Here is a 21757-nt window from a genome sequence, read left to right as displayed (position 1 = left end):
GAAGGCAGGTTTGGCGCGAGGCGGTGATTGGCTGCCGCCGGAGCCCGAGCCCGGGGCGGAGGGAAGGGCGGGGGGCGCGGGGTGACGCCGATGCCGACACCGACACAAGGGGGACGCGGCGCGGCGGCGCGGGCTCTGCGCGGGGCCTAGGGCGGCGGCGGGGCGCGCTCCCGAGGCGCGGCGGCGGCGGGAGAGGGAGGAGGGGGGGGGCGGCTCCTCGGCGGCGGCCCAGGCGGCCGCTCCGGCCCTCGCCCCGGCACCTCCCTCGTCCCCTCCCTCGGCCCGCCCGTGTCCGCCCCGCCGGCCGCGGCGCGGATGGCGGCGGCGGCTGCGGCGGCCGCCCCGGCTCTTTATGCCTGCACCAAGTGCAACCAGCGCTACCCCTTCGAGGAGCTCTCCCAGGGCCAGCAGCTGTGCAAGGTGCGGCGGGGCTGAGGCGAGGCGCGGCGGGGCTGAGGCGCGGGGCAGCGCTCGCCGGGACGGGCCCCCTCGCCGGCGCCGGGGCTCGCAGCCCTGACTTCATGTGGAGGCGGAGGGTGGCGTCGGCCCTGGCGCAGGCAGGCAGCCCGGCGGGACGGCCCTCGGGCAGCGCCCGGCGGGGGACCGGCCGCGGGTGAGCTCGGTCTGAGGGTTTCGTGGCTCTGGCGAAGGGGAGTAACGCCGCTCTTCTCTCCTCAGGAGTGTCGGATCGCCCACCCCATCGTGAAATGCACTTACTGCCGGTCCGAGTTTCAGCAGGAGAGGTACGGGAGCGTTTCGTGACCTGCTGAAGTCCGGCCGCAGGCGGTCGGTGGACCTGCAGAAGCAACAGCTGTTCCGCAGGCGTAGCCCTTTGTAACGGCAGAAATGCGCACCGGCGGAGATGCTAAAGAGGGCAGAACCGCAGTAAAATAACCTGCCTGCCCTGGCAACACGAGTGTGTCACATAAATGCAGTACAATGTTGGATGCGTTCACTTATCTTAACTGCTTCCCACAGCGTGTGTTTGCATGTGTGTTTTCCAGTAATTGCATGGGAAAGAATTGCAAGGTGTGTGTTTGTCGCTGAATTCAACATTATGCAATTTTATCTTTAGCAAAACTAATACGATATGCAAGAAATGTGCCCAAAACGTGAAGCAGTTTGGAACGGTGAGTAGGATCTTAGTTCTAAATATTCAAGTTAAGTTCATTCATGTTTTAAGTTAAAAAAAGTTCTTTTGCAACTAAACTTCTTATTTTCTTTTGGGGAAAAAAAAAAAATTACCTTTCAGAAAGGTGATGAAAACTACTGGCAGCTCTTGATTTCCTTCGTGACTTACAGTTTCTTTTTTTCAGATTGAAATCCATTGTGGTTATAAGTAGCTTAACAGTTATGAACAACTGCAATATAGCTATTCATAGTAAAAACAATGTTATTTCACTTTATGCCTGTAAAGTAATTCTTTGCGTATTCTCATAAATGCCCAATTGATGGCAGAAAGACCATTAGCTGTCTGTATTTTTAATGAGTGGTAAATGTGAAAATGTAATAATACCACGTACTTTATATCATATAAGTCTTAACATTTTTAAATGCGTGTTAATCACGTTAAGCTATTAAGTAGAAAAGATGTTATGACTATTAGCTGTATGCATGTTACTTTGCATTTTTTCATCTTGAATTTCAGCTTCAGTTCTGTTAGAAAAAAATAATTTTTTTAATACATGAATACACACGCTGTATCTAAGCGCCTTGTGGATACTAGTTTATAGGAAGTATCGAGATAATCTTGTGAAACAAAAGTGCATTGCTTCTATATATTTGGCATAAACCATATTAGATGAAATTCAGCTTATTTGAGAAATGTAACAGCTGTTAGTATGTAGTCAGGCATTTTGTGAATGTAGATGTAACATTCTTTCAAAAACTTAAAATATAGCAAAACGAAGTGCGAGACAGATCCAACAATGTTTTTTATCAGTAGTTCCATCAAAAAAAAGGAACTAAGGTAATCAGCCATTTCTAACTGACAGCAATTTTATTTTCCAGTAACGTATTAGTCTAGTTGAGTCTATGATATAAAAGTTGGTAACCTGACCTGATGGTATCTGAAGTTGTTTGGGTTTTTTTTAAGTTTCCTGCAGAATTGCAGGGGTCAGGATACTAATCTTGGAGCTGTAGGGTTGTCAAATCCCTGAGTAATGCAAGGGAGAGGGATGTTTTCAGAAACTTCCAGTCTAAAAATGTCTTGATTACTCTTCTTCTAAAGTTTTTTGAGTAATTTCTTTAGTAATGTACTAAAACAGAGAAATATCATAATATTTTTAAAAAATTTCAGAAGAGGCAGGGCTGGAGGTGTTTCAGATACCTCTACACTTGTGTCACATTGTATGTGTTTCTTTCATTGAATACGTACCTGGATTTTCATGGGAAGTCCAGACTCTTTTTGACCATTGAAGGAGCATCATTTTAGGGGAAAAGTTCAGTACTGAAGATACAAATGGTAGAAAAAAGGTTCTTTAAGATAGGTTATATGAAACCCTAGTAGTTTAGAAGCATCATTGTGTGATTTGAAATACCTGGGTTCATTACAGAAACTGTAAATGTATTAACTTCAGTTCAACTTACCTGTTTTTCAGCCCAAGCCTTGTCAGTATTGTAACATCATTGCAGCATTTATTGGCACAAAATGTCAGCGTTGTACCAACTCAGAGAAGAAGTATGGCCCACCTCAGACATGTGAACAGTGCAAGCAGCAGTGTGCTTTTGATCGAAAAGAGGAGGGAAGAAGGAAGGTAGGCCTTGTTCCACAGCTGTAATGGCTTAGGCTCACAACAGACAATGTTCCACCTTCATAAGAGAAAGATTTACAGGAATGTATCTTAAGTTCACTAATCTTAGACTAAAGTTGCTGTGCTTTACAATATTTAAATTAAATTTTGCAACTTGCAGTTGTTGCTTGATGGGCATGGTGCTGTGTGGTGTTGGGTGGGTTGGTTTTTGGTGTGTGTGGTTTTTTTGGGTTTTTTTAGGTTGGACTTGATGATCTTGCAGGTCTTTTCCAACCTTAGTGATTCTGTGATTCTGTTATGTTAGCTACTGAGCTAACTTACTTTAAATTAAATCCCTCTTTTTAAAAATAAGCGTAAGCTGACAGTCGTAGCTGGGGAACAGAGGTTAAGCAGCTGAACAGTTCCTGGTGCTTTGATTTTTTTATTATTTGTTTATTTTTATTTTCCCATCCGTTGGATCTTATGTATGTCTGTAACTTGAATCTGTCACTTTACCTCTTCTGATTTGCCTGCCTTGCCTTAAAGTACAGCACCAGAGAGGCAGACTGCTCTGAGCAGCCCTTTGTGTTCTGTTTTCTTAAATAGCTTTGGTGAGTGCCACTTTCTCATTCCAGAAGGTGCTGAGGAAATGACCTCAAAAGCCTCTTGCCTGAACCCAAGAATAATGCTGTTTTTACAGAAGAATTTACTTGGTACAAGTAACACGTTGGCTGGACATCTTGATTCTGCCTGGAATACGATGGGTTGAGAGAGGGTACATGGTGTCTAAACTAAAAATGATTTTCCCTTTAAAAAGTTGTTGCCACTTCTGTGATATAGAGCGAGTCCAACATTTGCTAAGACTGCTTTCTAGCGTAACTTTAAATGATGAAAAGAAATGGAATAAGATTCACTTTACTAAAAGATAACATGCATATGTTGGAAATATGGTAGTGCTGTTTCATACCAAAGAGATGTCTGGATTTTTCCCAAAGATAACACATGAAGTGACACAAATTTTTCTTGCAACTACTGAAGTACATCTTTCTAGTGCAAGTATACTTGGAAAAAAACCCTGCTATGAATTATTTCCCAAAAGGTTGATGGAAAGTTGTTGTGTTGGCTCTGCACACTGTCCTACAAGAGAGTGCTACAGAAGACAAAAGAACAGAGGAAGAGCCTAGGATCTTCACATTCTAACTCCTCGTCTTCATCTCTTACTGAGAAAGACCAGCATCATTCAAAACACCACCACCATCACCACCACCATCATCGTCACAGCAGCAGTCATCATAAGTAAGTATTCCAGAAATCAAAGTAGCTGTTGATACCTCTTCCTCTTCTCTGTTTCGTTAGTACTGAGATCAAATCAAAGGAAATAAGAAATGCTGTTTAAAACATGGCATCAAAAGCAGTAGCAGAATGTTGTTCTTCCATGGTCTGTCAAAATTCTTGTATTCTTACAGTTTGGATGATGGGAGGTCAGCAAAAAGCAGCAATTGTTGGTGATCATCAAACTAGTCAATGTTAAAATTGGTAGCAAGTCTAGAAAAGAAACCGACGGAATAGCTACAGAAACAATTTACTTAGGGATAAACTTGAATTTGGCTTTCTAAGCAGTAACTGCTGTGTGATAACTGCTATTTTACATGCATTTACCATGGGTTAAAAGGTGTGTATTAGCAGTGAGCACAGAACAGCTACTTCACTCAGAATCCCCACCCTAACCCGCTTCATCCTGACTTGTTTGTGTGCACACATTTGCAGTTGAATGGAGAAGCAGAAGCAACAGTGTGGGACCACCCTCAGTCTAGGACCAGTTTGTATCTCTTTGCTAGTTTTTATAATCAAATCTTGCTGGAATAGGCAGTTTGTGAGTGGCTGTCATACAGACATAGGAAAATAACACTGTCAGTTCGGTTACTGGCACTGTGATAACATTTCACACAGTTTTGTCCCATCTTCTGTGGCTTTTCTCAGCATGCCATCTCTGGCCGTGGCATGCACAACATGCCAACCTTAACGTACATACTCAGTTTATTTAGTCGTAAATCACAGAACTGATTTGGTTTTTATGCCAGTATAATAGTAGTCATGATTCTTACTGTCATTGGTAGGCTTATGGCAGCATAACTTCAGAACTACTTATTTTATTTTTATTTTTATGTTGGATAGTACATACTACAGCTGCAATGGTAATGACCCTGACCCCAGACACACAAACACTTTAATTCTAAGCTTCACTTTTCTAGTGCTAATAATTTTCCATTTTGACTGAAACTTGTCTGACTACGCATGACTTAAAGATAGAAGCAAAATAAGCTGGAATGATACTGGGAATGAGGAGAAGAGAAATGTGCATACTTTCACTTAAAAAAAAGAAAAGAGAAAAATAAGATTTGGGTTTTCAGGACTTTGAAGAAGAAAATTATTCTTGTCATGTTCCTGTTCTCTCAAATCTCTGCTGAAAATTGAGTTACAACAAGCTAAATCTAATTGAATGCATGTGGCAGAGATATAGTAAGGATTAAATAAAAGTAAGTTAGCTCTTTACTACAGAATAGATCTTCTAATATACTCAAGAGTTATAAAAGTAAGCGTATCTCTATACAGATCACAATGTTTCTGACTTGGCACCTTTTTTCTGTAGGCTGCCATGGGTATATTGCTTCTGGTCCAATAAATACGAGACTCTTTCCCTATCCATTTCGGTTATTGTTAAGATGAGGCAATAGAGACAATGAGGTAGAAATACAGATTCACTGAACTATTTAATTCAGTGCAATCTTCTACATTCTACCGTTCCTATATCAATGGCATTTATTAGTTGCTTTTGAAATTATTGAAACCAAATATTTAGACCTGAGCAGCAGTTATTTTCAGGGATCCAAAACTTAACTTTGCTCTTATGCCACCACATAAGGACCACTTCAGGTAATGTTCATACTGCAGTATGGGAATCCCAGGAATGCTGCTTTCGACCAGCTTGCTGAGTACAAGATTAGCAATATAAGCTCACAAAAATTGGGAGATATCAGCCAAAAGGTTTAGCCATCAGTCTTGAAGTCTACCCCCTTGTGTCTTACAATAATGTAAACATTTAGCCAAGGAATATTTTTATAGCATCCTGACATAGTAAAGAGTGATCATGAATATGACAGATAATACAACTGTCCAACTGAAAATTCATAATTGTTAACATTCTTTATCAAAAAAAAGCAAAGGGGGTGTGAATTTTTCTCGAGTACAGATACCATTCACATAAACTTAGAAATAATGGCATATTTGGTCAGTTACCAAGTACATTTCACATATTTCAGAATCAGCAGTCTGAGTCCAGAACAAGATCAGGGACTATGGAAACAGAGGTAAATATGATATTATTTATTAATTTCCTTTTATTTTATCTTGCCATTTTCATTTAAAGGACTTTTTTTTCTTGCATTTCTGGCTAGTCTCTAGCATTCCAGCTAGGAGCATGAGTTAGTTATTTTACATGTACCAAATGGTGATACTAGAGAGTTATATAGTATGAGGCTTTAGGTTTACATTTTGTTTGATTTCAGCCATAAATCCTCTGCAGCTATTCAGAATGAAACTCCAAAGAAAAAACCCAAACTGGAATCCAAGCCATCAAATGGAGATAGGTAAAGTTATATTTTTGTAAAGCTGAGCCATTTCAACCAAATAGAGCACTGATTTGTGGCCAGTTGCTTCTTTTCTTTTTTTTTTTTTTTGGTCTGAAGAATGAGGGAGGTTAAACTATTGTCCAGCCAGACAGATTATTGGGTGGCATCTGAGTGCTGTCAGTCAAGTAAATTACTTTATTAGCAGAAAACTGGCACTGTGTTACTGCTTTTAAGTTGTTTGGGGCAGAATTAAATAAAGCATATGTACGAGGCAACAGTTATCAATGAAACAGTATTCCCTAACATCAGTGTTTTGTGGATTAGGTGCAGGGTTGAACCTGCTGCTTTAAGCTGATCTAGTATCTAGAGAAGTCTTTTGGACCTTAATGTGTGAGACAGAATCTTTATTCTGTCTCTGGCCGAACAGTTGGAATAAAAGTAAAAGTGGCTGTTTCAGTCAAAGGTATTTGTCCCCCTCAAAGCTAATACTTAATTATATTTCTGCAGGTGTATGTAATGTGTGCCATTAGTAAGGTAATTTGCCAGTTGCATCCATTTCTGTCAGGTACATACTTTTTTTGCATTAGTCCTTAAGGATGTTTGTGGAATTATTAATTATCCAATTTGAAATTTAAAAAAAAGTACTGTTTTTTTTCTATTGATGTTGTAAGTAACTATTGGTTTTTATTTTTAGTAGCTCTATAAATCAGTCAGCAGACAGTGGGGGAACTGACAACTTTGTCCTCATAAGTCAGCTGAAAGAAGAAGTAATGTCACTTAAACGTCTTCTGCAGCAAAGAGATCAGACTATTTTAGAAAAAGATAAAAAGGTAAAAGTTGCACCTGCTTGATAAGAACTTTATAATTTTGCTTTCTATTTTGTAGACTCCTAAGAATGTCAAATGTTGAGATAAAACAAAAATCAGAAACAATTTCTTTATACAGCAACTAATCAGATCTTACCATTTAAAGGGACAAGTTTGGGACTTTTGTATCATGAGTATATTTTGGCTCTAAGTCAAAGAGGAGTTCAGCTTACCTCACTTCAGCCATCTAGAAGCTAGCCATCTGCTTCACTGTTACTCAAGCTGCATGCCACAGGTGATGGATAAAATGCCAAACAGTTGTTTGTATGTTTTACATATTTTAAACTGGGTCACAGCAAAGATCCTGGATACCTACATAGACTGATGGGCACACAAGAGGGGAATTAAGAGTAGTAACCGTTCTGAGTTTAGCACAGTTTTTGTTTAGTTTTAAACTAAAGCTACTATAGCCATAATTCATGAGTTGATGTCCAAATTTACAAGTACAATGTACGAAAATTAAGTGGTTTGATTTGAAAAGATTGGTAGCAAAGCAAAATAAAGTCAGTCCCAAATGACTGCAGTGAAACCCACACAAGAGATTCACCTTTCAAACAATGTAATGACTAGCAAGAAGAGAGGCATAACTGCAAATGAGTGCTTTCCTCTGCCTTTAGTAGAGCTTATTTCTTTGCTATCTGATTAACTAGGTGATTTTAAGACACTGTAACAGTGGCTCGAGATAGTCTGTTCAGGACTGAGTAGGTTATGAAGTTGTATTAAAAATAAATGTATTATATTTTTCAAGTAAAATTTTGATTATAGATGCATGGTGGCCTACCAGATTTTTGATGGTTAAGAATGGCTCATTGATCCCGAAAGGAAATTGCTTCCAAAGTGGAAAACCGTATCTCAGTATCTGCATTTTTACACTTAAATCTGTTATGTAAAGGATATTGAACATTTTTAGTTTGTATCACTGTTATAATATACCTAATGTTACTAATGTTGGAAGTACTTGCTATTTCAACCATTTAAGCAGTTAATGTGAAAGAGCTGAACAGTCTGTCATGGATTCTTTTCAGGTAGTTTCTTCAAAGGACAAGCATTAAGGCCCTTATCTCTCTCTTAAAAAGCCAGGTCGTGAGTCAGTAGGAAATTCGCTTACCTCTTTTTATATTTGATGTCCTGAGCAAAGCTAACAAAAGGGCTAGGTGAGGAAATGTCACCTAATTCTGCGTCACCACTGCAGTAACTTGTTTTGTGCTGTTTCCATAGGGAGAGCATCTAATAATTTTAATATCCTCACTGCTAAACCTATCTATTTGACCTCAGAGTTCTTTGAACTTAGACTCCTTCAGGCCTGAATTACTCACTTTCAGAATACCAGTTACTTTCTTCAGCTGCTGGGAGAGGGAGAAGTACTGAACACATTGTACAGTGTTTGCATAGCTGAAAAATTTACAACAAATGAATGCACTGCGATTTTTTTGACTGTGAGACAGTAAATGTAAAGACATGTCCTGGGATAAAAGCCTGAGCCAGACCTGTGCGAGATTCCTGCTAAGATCTTGTCCCAAGATTTGTGTTGGGACAGCATTTTAACAGTTTGGAGCACTCCAAAAGAAAAACCTCCGAAATGTGTAACGTATGGCAACAAAAACAACTCAGTACACCAGCTTTGCAGACAATCCTCATTCATCATTTTTTGTTTTGAGTCAAGATCTCAGCCGTGTCACTACCAGTGCTTATTGTTTGCAGTACTAGCCTTGTTTTGCTTTCTGGGCAAAACATTAGTGAGACACCAAGACATTACTGTGGGGCCCTGAGACTTGATCATTAGGAAGGGACCCCAATTTGCTGTATGTTCACAGGTGGTGTGTTTGCTCGTCTAGTTGCATACTTTACTATGGTGCAGTACTACCACTAGGTTTTTTTGCTACTTAGTTTGTGGTATGTGGTTTTGTACTGGATCCCCTGGAATTTACAACATCCGTAAGTACATACCTTGAGCAGCATTCTGTGTACAGTGAGGTATATATCCTTGTATCAAGATATCTGCACATTGTCAGTCAAATGGTCCTGAAATAGTTCTTTTGAATACCTTGTTTCATTACATGTGATTTGACACATACTGAGGTTGGTAATAGCAGTCTTGGTAGTTGTTTTAGGAATGGGTGCTCTAGTTTGTTATAGTGGGCTTCTTTGCTAGCAAAGAGGCTTCATTTCCTGATAAATCCAAATTGACTGGAGAGGTTCAAAATAGCCAGGTGAATCTGGGATGCTTTGAGGAACCAAACTTTTTAAAGAAGTGGTTCCTAAAACCTCTGGGTCCATATAAAACAAACTGTTAGTAGTTCACCCAGCTGCAAATGCTTCCAGAAGAAGCAATGAGCTGCTTGAATAGAAGCATATATCACAACTTAGAAACACCTGCCTTAGTGTATATCATCTGGATCTCTGCCTGTCTCAGGAGAGACCCAGTGGCAGCAATACTACACCATACACTCAGAATTAAATTGTAAGTTATTTTAATTACACGTTTCTAATAACACAGTTTAATTCACTATTGTTGTGGATCAAGAAGCAGTGAAACTCTGGAATGTATACTTCTGTTTAGGACAAATTGTAGCATAAAAGGACATGAAGGAATCCTTTCTGTTATCTTTGTATGGAAGATTTTTCATGTGTTACTGTACCATATAACTGAAGAGACATAACTGAAGATTGTGGTAAGTATCTCACAGCTGAAAGAACAGCTAATATTATAAATAATTAGTCTTGTATTTGAATTTTTTTTGTTGGGGATTAACCTTCTTTATACCAAATCCTGAGCAAACAATATGGTTCTATAAGTACAGTTGTTTTCTTCATATAAAATAGACATACTTACTTTTCAACCTACTTCTTAAGTGTTGAGCTGTCAGTGCTACAATAGTAAATAAATACAGTGTTTCCTGAAATTCCTGAGGCTTCCATAAAGATTTTACAGATTGATTAGAAGATGTATACTGAATCTATGAATCTCCATAGAATTTGTGTTTTCAGTTGACAGAACTGAAGGCAGACTTCCAGTACCAGGAGTCTAACTTGAGGACAAAGATGAACAGTATGGAGAAAGCTCACAAGGAAACTGTGGAACAGTTGCAGGTGAGTAATTGCTTATCAATATTTGAGAAATAACTTCAGATGGAATTAGGTATTCAGACTGTTCACTCACAGCAATGAAATAGTACTAAGTTCTTGAATGGTCATTACCACATTTCACTTCAGATGCATTGTACAGCAGTTCTGCAGTCAACAGACAATCTCCATATGAATTAAACTCACTGTAAGAATTACTTTCTAACTTTCAGAGATAGAGGCTTACCTCACATGCTTTCCCAGAGGTTATGTTATTTTGCGTCTGTTCTCTGACATTTAATCACTTGTCAGTGTGCTATTGATCTGATTTAACGGCTCAGCCTCACACAATTGACAGTTAAATGTCTCTTGTTAAAGCGCATATGTCTACTTTATCAGGAAGAAAGCCTGAATTAGTTGCCTTATAAATCACAGACTGAACAGATACTCAGTGCAATACCTCAGAACACCACATTTTGCAACACAGGAAATGTGGTTACGTTTTCTGTTAAAGATGGAATGTGCACATCAAAAAGCATACACAAATCTTTGAGAAGTGGTCATTATCTTTGAATATTCTCAGCATGTAGATTTTGAGAATTTGTTTCATAAACGCAAGGGGAAATTAGTGCATGACGCTACTATCTGAGACATTTCCGTAATTCTTAAAACTTCTTTTTTGTCTGTATTGCAGGCCAAAAACAGAGAACTGCTCAAACAGGTTGCAGCATTGTCAAAGGGTAAAAAGTTCGATAAAAGTGGGAGTATACTAACATCTCCTTGAGGAACTGGTTATTCATGGGGTTTGCTACTCAATGTAAATTTGAGTAATTCTGTGAAGCCCTTAAAATCCTGTGTGGTGGAAAAAATATTTTTGCACACCAGATTAGTTGGCATGTTTCCTACGTGTTTTTATAATTAATATGCAGCTTTTTTTAGTTACTGTTCAGATGAAATACTTCAACTGGCTTGAAGAATGTTTTTATTTTTTTGATATTGGAAACTTTTTGCCAGCAATAGTATTAAACAATTGCATAGAGAACATAGCAGTGCTCTCTCTAAAAGGACAACATGCAATAACAAACTAGGTGTACTTTTTACAAAGCAGCAACTGAGTCTTTTAAACTACACTGATGTCAGCCAAAAGTTTATGAATCTGCAGTGACACTGAACACTGGTTTCTGGCAACTGTTCTTTTACTTTGTATCAAAATATAAATTTAGAATGGAAATCATGGTGCTCTCAAGTGAAACTAAAAAAATGCATATATGTATGTGTAAATACAACTGTAACGGTTATATTCTTAGTTATAACAAGTAATTAGTGTTTTACATTCTTGTGATAGGGATTTACTGAAAGATTATCTATTGTACAGTAACAGAGGCAGTGTGGTTTTTGTAAGATTTACTGTAGATTTTTCTTGCAAGTGCCTTTCTCCAACTGTTTATTTATAGGAATGTTGGTATTTTGTACATAAGGTTTTTATGTTTTAAAATCATGTTTAATAAATGTTTTATGTAAATATAAATGTGTGTACAGAGGAATCTGAAACAAAGATCAAAGTGGCTAGTGCAGTGCTTGAAGCAGCATTAAGAGCTAGCTAATTGATGGACAGTGAGTACTGGCTTTAGATAACCTTTGTAGCTTGTGTCTGTGAGGTGTAGAATTTTGTTAGTGCTGCTCATGCCAAACAATTCCTGAAGAAAAAACGACATTTTTTTTTGCCACACTGGAGTTTAGTGGTTTGTTTGTATTTTTTTCCCATTTGGCACAGTGCTAATTTTAATTCCATAGCAGGCATTGTACCCCCAATGTTACATCCTTAATTAATGATACACACTCAAACTTTTTTAAAAAAATTATTCCCCATTGTCTTATTTAATGTACTTAGTTGTAACTTATGGTGATTCTTAATGAATTGCAAGATTCTCATCCCCTACTGAAGATACACAATGAGAAAAGAGTAGCCAAAACTAATGGTCTTGAAATAAATCAAGGGAGTGGATGTGGTGTCAAAACGTGGGTTGTTTTAATGTTTTGAGTAGATTTTGTTTCTAAATTGCATCAGTTTAAGTTTAGCTCTGCTCCTAATGGGCATCAGTCATATTCAGAAATTTCTGTTAAATATAGTTTAGTATACCCCAAGGTCTCTGCTCAGGAAGTTGAGTTATGAATAGACATAAAGTGAAGTAGACTTACGTAAGTAAAAGTTTAGTTCAGCTCTGGGTACTGATTGGTAACAAGATAACTGCTTATATTTCAGTAAGCTTAATTGTGTAGAATAAGCTACACACCTTTTCATTAAAGATCTAAAATGCAAAGTTCCTTGGCTGTCCACCCACGTGCTGAACTATGAACAACTTTTTCAGTAGTCCAAACAAGTTCCAGCAGTGACAGACTACTGCATAATTTGAAAAAATCAAGCTATCTTGTTTCGTATGGTACATGTGTATTTTTATACCTTAGAATCAGCTTTGTATGTTTATAAATGCTCTTCTTTACTATGGTAGAGAATGCTGCTATCCTTTGGGGATTTTTTTAATATACAAATTTATGACTTTCATTAATTCGGAGTTAGTATTTTGATAATTTTTTTTTCCAGTTGCATGGTGACCCATGTTTGGTGAAATTGGTTTTAAAACACAGAAATAAATAGCAAATTGAAATTTTTGAATTAAGATAATTTAATGATACCTGTTCAAGCTGCAGTAAGGACATTTTAAAGGAACAAACAGAAGTTCTATGTTAGAAGTAATTGACTTTATAAATCCCAGTTGGAAAAATTTTTAGGGGCTTCACAGTGTTTAGTTCTAATTAAATACCTGCAGGTTTTCTTTCATAATCTCATTTTTAACATTAATTTTTTAAAGTCGTAAACCAGCCAACTGAATCCCAGTCCTGAAAATAGTGTCCTGGAGCTGTAGGTTATTGACATAATAAACTGATGTTCTTTAAATGTGGATCTGCAAGGAGATTGTTGTACTGTATTGTGCTTTTTAGCCTGTTTCCAGATGTTGATTAGCATTGACCAGTAATGGCTGCTTTGGCTCAAGTTATGTATGTATTTTAAGCCTGTGAATATTGCAGCCCCCTTTTAGATAGTATGTCTAAATACGCGTTCTGCAGTGAAGCTATTCAGCTGTCCACATGTATAGACTATTGAAATACTGTACTGGCACACATCTGAGCATTGACATTTTGTACCTTTTCTAAATCCAATGTTTCACAATAAAATCTTATCAAAACATTAATCTGTCCTTTTAAAATTATTCAGAAATTCATATTTCATGTTAATCCCTCATGCTATGTCACTTGCTAAAAGTCTGTGGACAAAAAAAAGGTAGAATTTAATACTTGCATTTAGTATTTAGATTTCTGGGAAGATTAGACACCTTGGGCTGTCTACAAATTGTAACAAATTAGCGCTTCAGATTAATTGCTCTCAAGAAAATACTTTGGTTTTCTACAACAGGATTGTAATACATAGAAATATTTTCTTGTAGAGAAGAAAAAAAACCTTGAGGTTTAACTGAAATCTAGTGACATTTATTAAAGCCCTCAACGGGCTTTTTATGTTCTGATTAACATCAGCACTCATGTTTAGAAGTACCTGAATTACAGTCTTAGTCTGTTAACCATAAGGTTGTTCTTCCTTTACATACACTGTGTACAAGTTAGGTGACTGTCAGATTGATAATTTCTATTTCTCTTTCTTTCTTGTCAGGAGGTGTTAGGCGCCCACGCCAACCTGCTGCCAGCTGTTGGTCACAGCGGCTCCTAGTCTTTAGAGCACTTGTGCTGCAACTTGTAGATCTCACTTTATATTTTTCTCAGTGATCAATCTTCATCTTTCCACAATCCAGCAGAATACTTCTCATTTAAGAATTAAAGTTCAGAATGAAAAAAACAAAAACAAAAAAAAAAAAAACCAAAAAAAAGAATCCCAAACCAACAAGACAGTAAGATTCTATAGCTTTCTGGTCAAGGCAATTATTTAGAAGAGGGGCATCTTTTGAGTTTCAGAGCCCCGCTCTTAAAACAGTGTGTATTTTACATTAGGTATAGTAATGAATAATATGCTATTCTAACACTGAATTGTTCTTAGTCTCATTTTAATGCAAATTTGCAATGGCTTTGTTGAGGCCATTTATTTTTAAAGCTGAGAGGAAGTCAAAACAGTGTGTGGTACCTAGTTTAGATACGGCTTCCATGTGACATACACAAAACTTGTATAACTGGCCATGTAACATATTGACTCCATAAAAGAGATTTGCATCATTTGAAGCACATTTCCTTAAAGAAGTTTTAAATTGATAGAACCTGGGTGTAGGCACTTAGTTCCGATAGCTTCAGAAGCTTTGAATCCACACTTTTTTTTTTCTGAAAACACTGAAGTTTATGATTGTAAACTATAATCTTAAATAACTTTTTAAAATGGAGTAAAAGCTGTTCACGTCATTTTTGTTCCTTCAAATGAGTTACTAAAACATGGGTTCAGTTGAAAATACTGCAATAGAAGAAACGTTTTCTCATATATAATATGTGATTCCTTTAGCTTTCCTCCTGGAAAAGGTATTGATGTATAAAATGACTTCTGTTGAATCCAACAGAAGAAGTAGAGGGAATCGGGCAAGGGGATTATTGAGGTGGAAAGAGATGATGTTTGAGGTGCTCCTGGGGAAGGAAGCAGAGTAATGGAGGTGTAAGGGCAATGGGGAAGAGAAACCTCTGAGATACCATGTTACTCATTTAAGTGATGTACTGAATCACATGGTTGGGTTTTTTCAAGACACATTATCTGTGTATGGTTGAAAATGGCAACTCTTTAAGGTAAAATGTAACATTGCTTAAGGGAGTTTTTTGTTTGTTTTTCCTTTAAAGATTAACTAGAGTCCAAATTTGAGAAATTAACAGAATAAACAGCTTGATTAAATTGAAATATAAAGACATATAATGTAAAATCCATCTTATAAGCCATTAGTCATGCTGTTTAGGCCTAGAAAAAATAGGTAGAACTGTATGCCATTGCCACAGCTGGGTAATGGTGCAAGTTTCAACATATGACTTGAACTTTCTGTCTGTCTGTTAGTACGCATATAGACAAATTGTCTTTGAAGAGATGTCCCTCACCAGCACATGAATCATTGACATTTTCCCTTGCTTTAACCCAAATAGAAAACAAGTCTGGATTTGCCCATTTACCTTCAAAAATGTCCGTTATAGTTCGCTGGTACTGTTCTAACTGACCTTGCTCCGGGCAATTTCTCTTCAGTTTCTCTCCTTCTGGTGGGTAAAGGCAGTTTTGCATTTTGAGGGAAGGGGGTTTAAGTACCATGGATGCTGTTGTGCTAAACAAGCCAGATGAAAGTAGAGACTTGTTTGTGGAGTGTAGATTTTTCCTTCTGCTAAGGCTTTCTGACTCTTAGATTATTTGGGTAAGTTCATTTAATTTCACTTGTCAACTGGAAAACAGGCATTCCAGCTTCTGAAGAATACTAAAGGCTGAAGATAAACCTGCATCATCTTTCCATACAAAAGGTCAGTCTTAGAGCATAAGCAGAAGATTGCTTTTATAGTGACTTGTTTTGATTGCAGAAGGCCTGTGGACAAACAAAAATAAATTGGACCAGCAAATAGGTCACAGTTGCTTTGGACTGCCATGATCTTATTACAGGTTGGATCACAGGAATGTGTGGTATTCCTACTGTGGCTTCTGCAGGTATTAAAATTTGCAGCCTGAGCTGATTTTTACCTCCAGTGGTATCGTGTGTGTCTGTCCCCCATGTCCCTCCCCCTGCTTTTTAGTAAGTTACAGCAATTTATTTTTAACTGAATGCTGAAAACCTGAAGATGTTTTCCCTTATTGGACTCAAAAAACAAATGTGGTTTTGCTTTATTTCAATGAAAGATGTAGCGCATTCACAATTTATTCTTCATCAGGTACATCAACTCATGTCTTTTCATTTTATGGAAACCTTGAAGGTCAGTTGTATTTATAGATGTTCCTTGGGAAACTTAAACTTTCTTAGACAACTCTTTGCATAGTGGTTTACTTTTTGCAGAATCACATGTGTTAATTTCCCCTTACATTTGTATGCTCAAAATTCCACTGCAGCATAAATGATAGAATTAATTCCTGGAATGTTTTTGTCCAGCCGTAGTCTGCTCTTGAAAATGTTTTGTGACTATATTGATCAGAATTCAACTTATAAAATTTTATTATTAACTAATAAAAATGTATTGAACCTATTTACTAACAGAAAAGTGTCTTTTTCAGGTAGAGGTTATTCCTTTTGTTGATGTGAATGTAAAGTGAGGCATTTTCCGTCATTTGAGGAGGAGAACGGTACCGCTTAAATTAGTGTGTTTACAGGTATGATGTATTAGAACGTGAAAAACCTTCCAAAAAAGGGGAAGAGTTGTAAGGCTAGAATAACTTGCTAGAATAACTTAAATCACAGCTGAAAGGTTAATACGTTGATCTAGCTGACTGTGCTGAAGTAGTCTAGTAGGGCTCATACAACCTGTTGCAGTGCTGTAGTTGCACAGTGTGTTACCAAATGCAGCCAGGAGCAGTAATTTCAATCATTCCTTCAGGATCTACAAGAATTTTCTTGCTGGTCACGTACCTGACTGAGGGTGCAGCATTCATTAAAGTTATCATAATGCAAGATACCTTTATATCTTATAACAGTAACATCCACAAAAGTGGAGTGAGCACTCGATTCTTCCTCTTACTGGAAAGACATGAGATTATCTTGTGTAAAAAAAAAACAAACTGCCTTGCAAGATGCAGTTGAAACTTAATTCCTACATTCCTTGGTTGAGGATACTTCAGTCTTTCTCCTGTAATAAATCTGCTCCAGTTTTTAAGGTGTGATTAGTAGTCCATTGTGCTTTTCTCCTCTTGTTTTGCATTAAAGGTAATGATACGTAAAGATTTTTTTTTAAAGCAAACACACCTTTGGATCTTGTTTACCAACAGTGATGGAACGAACCTCTTCCCTTACTTCCTAAATGCTAAATTTAGTAAGAGAAAATAGAGCTAAATAGGAATGGCTGCCTACATCAGTTTAGCCACTAGATGCTGCTTAAACCACACAGTTTCTCAGAAGTCTATGGTTGTAAGTGCTTTCTGCGCACCTTCTGCCATCCACAGTAGATAGGTGTTCCTGTTCAAATACAACACTGATGCTAAAATGAGAATATCCTAAATACTGAAATAGTTGTACTTTGGAATGTGTTTTAGAAAATTTGAAATATATTTTGGAAAATTAAGTATAACAATATTAAACATGTTTAATATAGTTAAATATTAAAAAAAAGTTATTTGGAACTATATTGTGTTGTCTCTGATTGCTTTACCTTGAGAAAGGAAAATCCCCATTTTTCACACAAAAGGCATTGTTAGAATTGAAAATAGACTCCAGGACTCCCCAAGTCATGTGGAGATTGAGTATCTTCTTCCTTTGAAGGAGCTGCTATGGATAAGTGAGTCTTATTTAGTCACTGTAGATGGGTAATAAATCTGTAGCATTAGTTAGCTGACTTGGCATCTGAACCTTAGAAACCATTATTAAATGCAACTGATTTATTCATAGTATGGGTAGCAATACAGAGGTGAGAGGAATATACTTTTGACTTGGAACAATAAGGTTTAAGACTTACTGTTTTCCTCTTTCTTTGAGTCTGATGCACATTTGATACAGATTTTTCCCAGTTTGATTCTGTTAGTAGATGTACTTGAAATCTAGTGACTTTCTAGTGAAAGAGAGAGTTCTCATCACCGCTTAAAAATTCAGGCTGTTTTTAACAAGTCTTGGATTCATGAAGGTGTAATTGTAGTAGAGGGGCAAAGTGTTTTCATTTGTATACCTTGTGTATTGTATTTATATACCCTATGAGCAATCTTAAGGAGGAAGACCCAGAGATCTACAGACTAGTCAGCTCCACAGTACGAGAGAGACGTGGACATACTGGACAGAGTCCAGTGGAGTGCCACAAGGATGATGAAAGGGACTGGAGCATCTCTCCTGTAAGGAAAGGCTGAGAGAGCTGGGACTGTTCAGCCTGGAGAAGAGAAGGCTCAGGGGGATCTCATCAATGTCTATAAATACCTGGAAGGAGGATGCAAAGAGGACGGAGCCAGGCTCTCTTCAGTGTTGCCCAGTGCCAGGACCAGAGACAATGGGCACAGACTGAAACACAGGAGGTTCCCTCTGAACATCAGGAAACACTTTTTTACTGTGAGGGTCACCGAGCACTGGCACAGGTTGTGCCGGAGGTTGTAGAGTCCATCCTTGGAGATACTCAAAAGCCAGAGGCCCCTTCCAACCTCAACTGTCCTGTGACTCTGAAACCTAAACAGGGAAAACATCTTTTCCTTCATCTATTAAAATACAGTATTTTGTTTTGAAAAAACAGGTAAGCAATGTTTTGATGTTTTCAGTTTTTCCCTCGCTGTGTTCAGTTCATTTGAATAGAACAGAAAAAACCAGCAGTTTTGGTACCAGCAGTTCACTTGTTAGGCAGAGTACTGCGTTAGTGAAACGTTTTAAATTATGTGGATGATTGCTACATAATCATCAAGATAGTTTGCTGAGCTTGTAAAATAAGTATTTTTGCATGAAGAAGCATTTCTATAAGCTATTTTTGGTAGCAAATTTCAAGTAAACAGAGCAGGGAGCAGTAACTTCCCATCTATTTCTTTCCTGTTAATCCGTTGCCAGCTTGATATAATTCTTGTACTATGCACAATCAGAAAAAGTCTGTTTGAAAATAGTAAAGTTCCCAAGAGTACTTACCTTGCTGTCCAAATCTTCAAAGGCCTTTTGCATTATTTTCTTTATGTTTAGTAACAGCATTCTAAGTAAGTTCGGTATGAAGCGTGCAGGACATCAAGAATATGTATAGTTTTGTGGTGTTTTCCCTTTATCCCTAGCCATAGGTCTTACCTTTTATTAAATGTGTATGGTTGAAGGAGAGTTGTATATCACAGTCAGTACGTATCCCCTGTTTTCAGTAAAGCCCCAAGCACTGTACTTTTAAAACAACTTCTGTTTTCTTAAAAGCGGTTTTGGATATTAATTTAAACTTATTTTGCATGTGCATCAAAATCGTAAGTCATATGAGTCAGAAAAGCAGTGTTTTCAAACTGTTGGGGTTTATTATGTATTTATACACAATATTTATATTATTATCTATTTTTAGTCTGTGCATTCAGTTAAAAAAGCGAACTCAAAGTACAGAGTAGTTTCTCACTACTTTCCTTGTGTCAGGAGAATAGAGTCCTGCAGCTGAATGAGGAATATAATTTTCCCTGTATTTTGTTGCTGTGACATGAACGGATGCTTTTTTTTTTTTCTGAAAAGGGTCTTTGCAACAACTTGCAGAACATTATTCCTGAGTGAAAATACAGGCAAACAGAAATCATAGCAAAAATCAGATAGCATTTTAATCCATTTATAATGCTGTCATACTTAACATTTTAAGTTGAATAAACTAGGTGATAGTGAAAAAATAAGAGAATTAATCCAGATCATTTTGAAAAGCAGTAAATAGAAATTTTATGGTGATTCAGAGTGCAGTCATAAACTTGGTTGTACTGTCAAGATTGCTATCAGGCTGATAAACACGTTTTATCTCATAAAAAATGAGTTTGTTTTACAAAATGGCAAAACAACATGTTTTTCATTCTTGGACTATAGTTAGGAACACATATATTGATATGTTATTTACCAGAATAGTATCAGGGCTTACAAAAACAGTAATTTATCTAATCCAAAAATATCCCTGCTACTTCAGTAGAACGTGGAAGAATTTTTTTGGTAGTTGATACAAAACAACCTTTTGACAGATAAGTTTTCTTTTTAGCCCCATTGGAAGTTTTTCTGTAGCCTAATTTCTGTTTCTTAAATCTTACTAAAATTGTAATCTCACTTGTATTTTGTGGCAAAAAGTTCCATAAATTAATCAATTTTATCACAATTTCTGTGATGTTCTTTCTTAGTTAATACATTTATTGGCTTAGAATTTAAAGGCTGTAACTCTGCCCTCCGGGATCAGCATACTCAGGGATTCTCCTAGCATTTTTGTTCAATTAAACTACTTCGTTGCTAATTAGCACCATTGACTTTTCCTTTTCGCAGTAAGATTTGTTCTTCCAGGAATCAATAGGTTAGTCACTGTGCATGTGAAAAAGAAAAAAAAAAAAGGACCATCAGCTCCTTAAGGTAAAATACCCTTCCATCTTCTTGACTCTTGTTCTAGCGCTATTTTTTACCACCAGTAAAAATGCCCAGTTTTGGGTGCTGGAGCTAGTGAAAGAGCTGTTCTGGCCCTCCCTGGAGTGACTCTACTCTCCAGTTCATCCCGCCCACTGGGCTGGCTGAGGTCCAGCCCGTGTCCACCTACGGTCATTCTCCAAGAGTCCGGCAGAGGTTGTACATGTCAAGCCACCACACGTTACTTCATGGTGGAGCATGAGAGAGGGAGGGTGGATAGGGATCCTGCTGTCATGAAGGAGGGGTGAACAGATCGGTGTCCCCATGCCTACTTGGTGGTGAGAAGATGCTCTATAGCAGTGGTTCCAGAATTAAGGTCTAGAGCACCATGGTCATAATTAAGTAGTTTGGAGCTAATCTGCAGAAGTATAGTGCCTTTGCCATGTTTCCAGTTATGCATTTGTTCATGAGTGTATGTAGTGGAGTGTACAAAGTCTTAATGATTGACAGCACTGCAAAATCCAGAAAATTTGGAAGTACTGCTTCAGAAAGAGCTCTGTTTTCTTAATACTGGGATAGGGAGTTAGAATTGTTGGGCACTCATCCTGGCGAGGATTTTCTCTCTTGGTCCCTGTGTCCCTTGAAAGGGTGTTAAAAGGTATGCTGTCAACCTAACAACAACCACTTACTGATAGACAGTCAGAAGATGGACACTTTGAGGGAGCAAATATATGACGCTTATTGGAGAAGAAAGAGATAATGCAGATGGTAGACCCCTGAGGGGGAGAGGAGGCTTTGTTCAAATTATGTCTTCATTAGCTAGTTTGAGATCCAGTTGAGATGTTTTCAACAACCAGTTCTACCAAAGTAGACTAAACATCTCTAGGACGTTCTTAAGGCCATTCATACTGCCCAGATTAGGACGTCAGTCTAAGCTTCCTATCAAGTTACCAGATTCTTCTAGTGAGCAATTCAGAGTAAAAACAAAAAAAAATTCTCATGTTTGTTCCCTGGCTGAGCCTATTTTGCATCATTGCGTATGGGTCTTAATTTCCTAACAGAGGAAGTGTGAATGCTCTTAGAGTAACTTTTCCAAAAGTGACCTCAGTTTGACTTATTTCTTAGAGCTTTGCTGCACGTGTAAATTCTGGCCAGCGTATGCTAATGTATATTACCTACAGTATTTCTGCAGGAAATCATCTTTTCTTTTCATTTTTCCAGTCTTTCAAGACGCAATTGCACTC

At 37.8% G+C, this 21757-nt stretch overlaps 1 protein-coding gene across 1 annotated transcript; it reads left to right on the top strand.

Annotated features, from left to right (window-relative positions):
- The first annotated feature begins 315 nt into the window (after positions 1-315).
- Positions 316-13472, top strand: FAM76B (family with sequence similarity 76 member B). The gene is made up of 10 exons (XM_059817170.1): positions 316-420; positions 679-743; positions 1076-1130; positions 2601-2756; positions 3832-4028; positions 6053-6100; positions 6299-6379; positions 7056-7191; positions 10216-10317; positions 10985-13472. The coding sequence occupies exons 1-10, from the start codon at positions 316-318 to the stop codon at positions 11072-11074; spliced, it is 1035 nt and encodes a 344-aa protein (XP_059673153.1). The 3' UTR covers positions 11075-13472.
- Positions 13473-21757: the final 8285 nt, after the last annotated feature.

Source organism: Gavia stellata, chromosome 1, assembly GCF_030936135.1.
Source record: "Gavia stellata isolate bGavSte3 chromosome 1, bGavSte3.hap2, whole genome shotgun sequence".
NCBI classification, from domain to species: domain Eukaryota; kingdom Metazoa; phylum Chordata; class Aves; order Gaviiformes; family Gaviidae; genus Gavia; species Gavia stellata.
Note: the sequence above shows the minus strand (reverse complement) of the source record. Positions and strands in the feature narration are given on the sequence as shown.

Bases quoted from the DNA above. Each gene is read 5' to 3' on its own strand.
- FAM76B (XM_059817170.1), top strand. From the start codon at position 316: ATGGCGGCGGCGGCTGCGGCGGCCGCCCCGGCTCTTTATGCCTGCACC. The intron at 6,101-6,298 runs GTAAATATGATA...GTTTGATTTCAG, and splicing joins CAGGGACTATGGAAACAGAG to CCATAAATCCTCTGCAGCTA. The intron at 6,380-7,055 runs GTAAAGTTATAT...TTTTATTTTTAG, and splicing joins AAGCCATCAAATGGAGATAG to TAGCTCTATAAATCAGTCAG.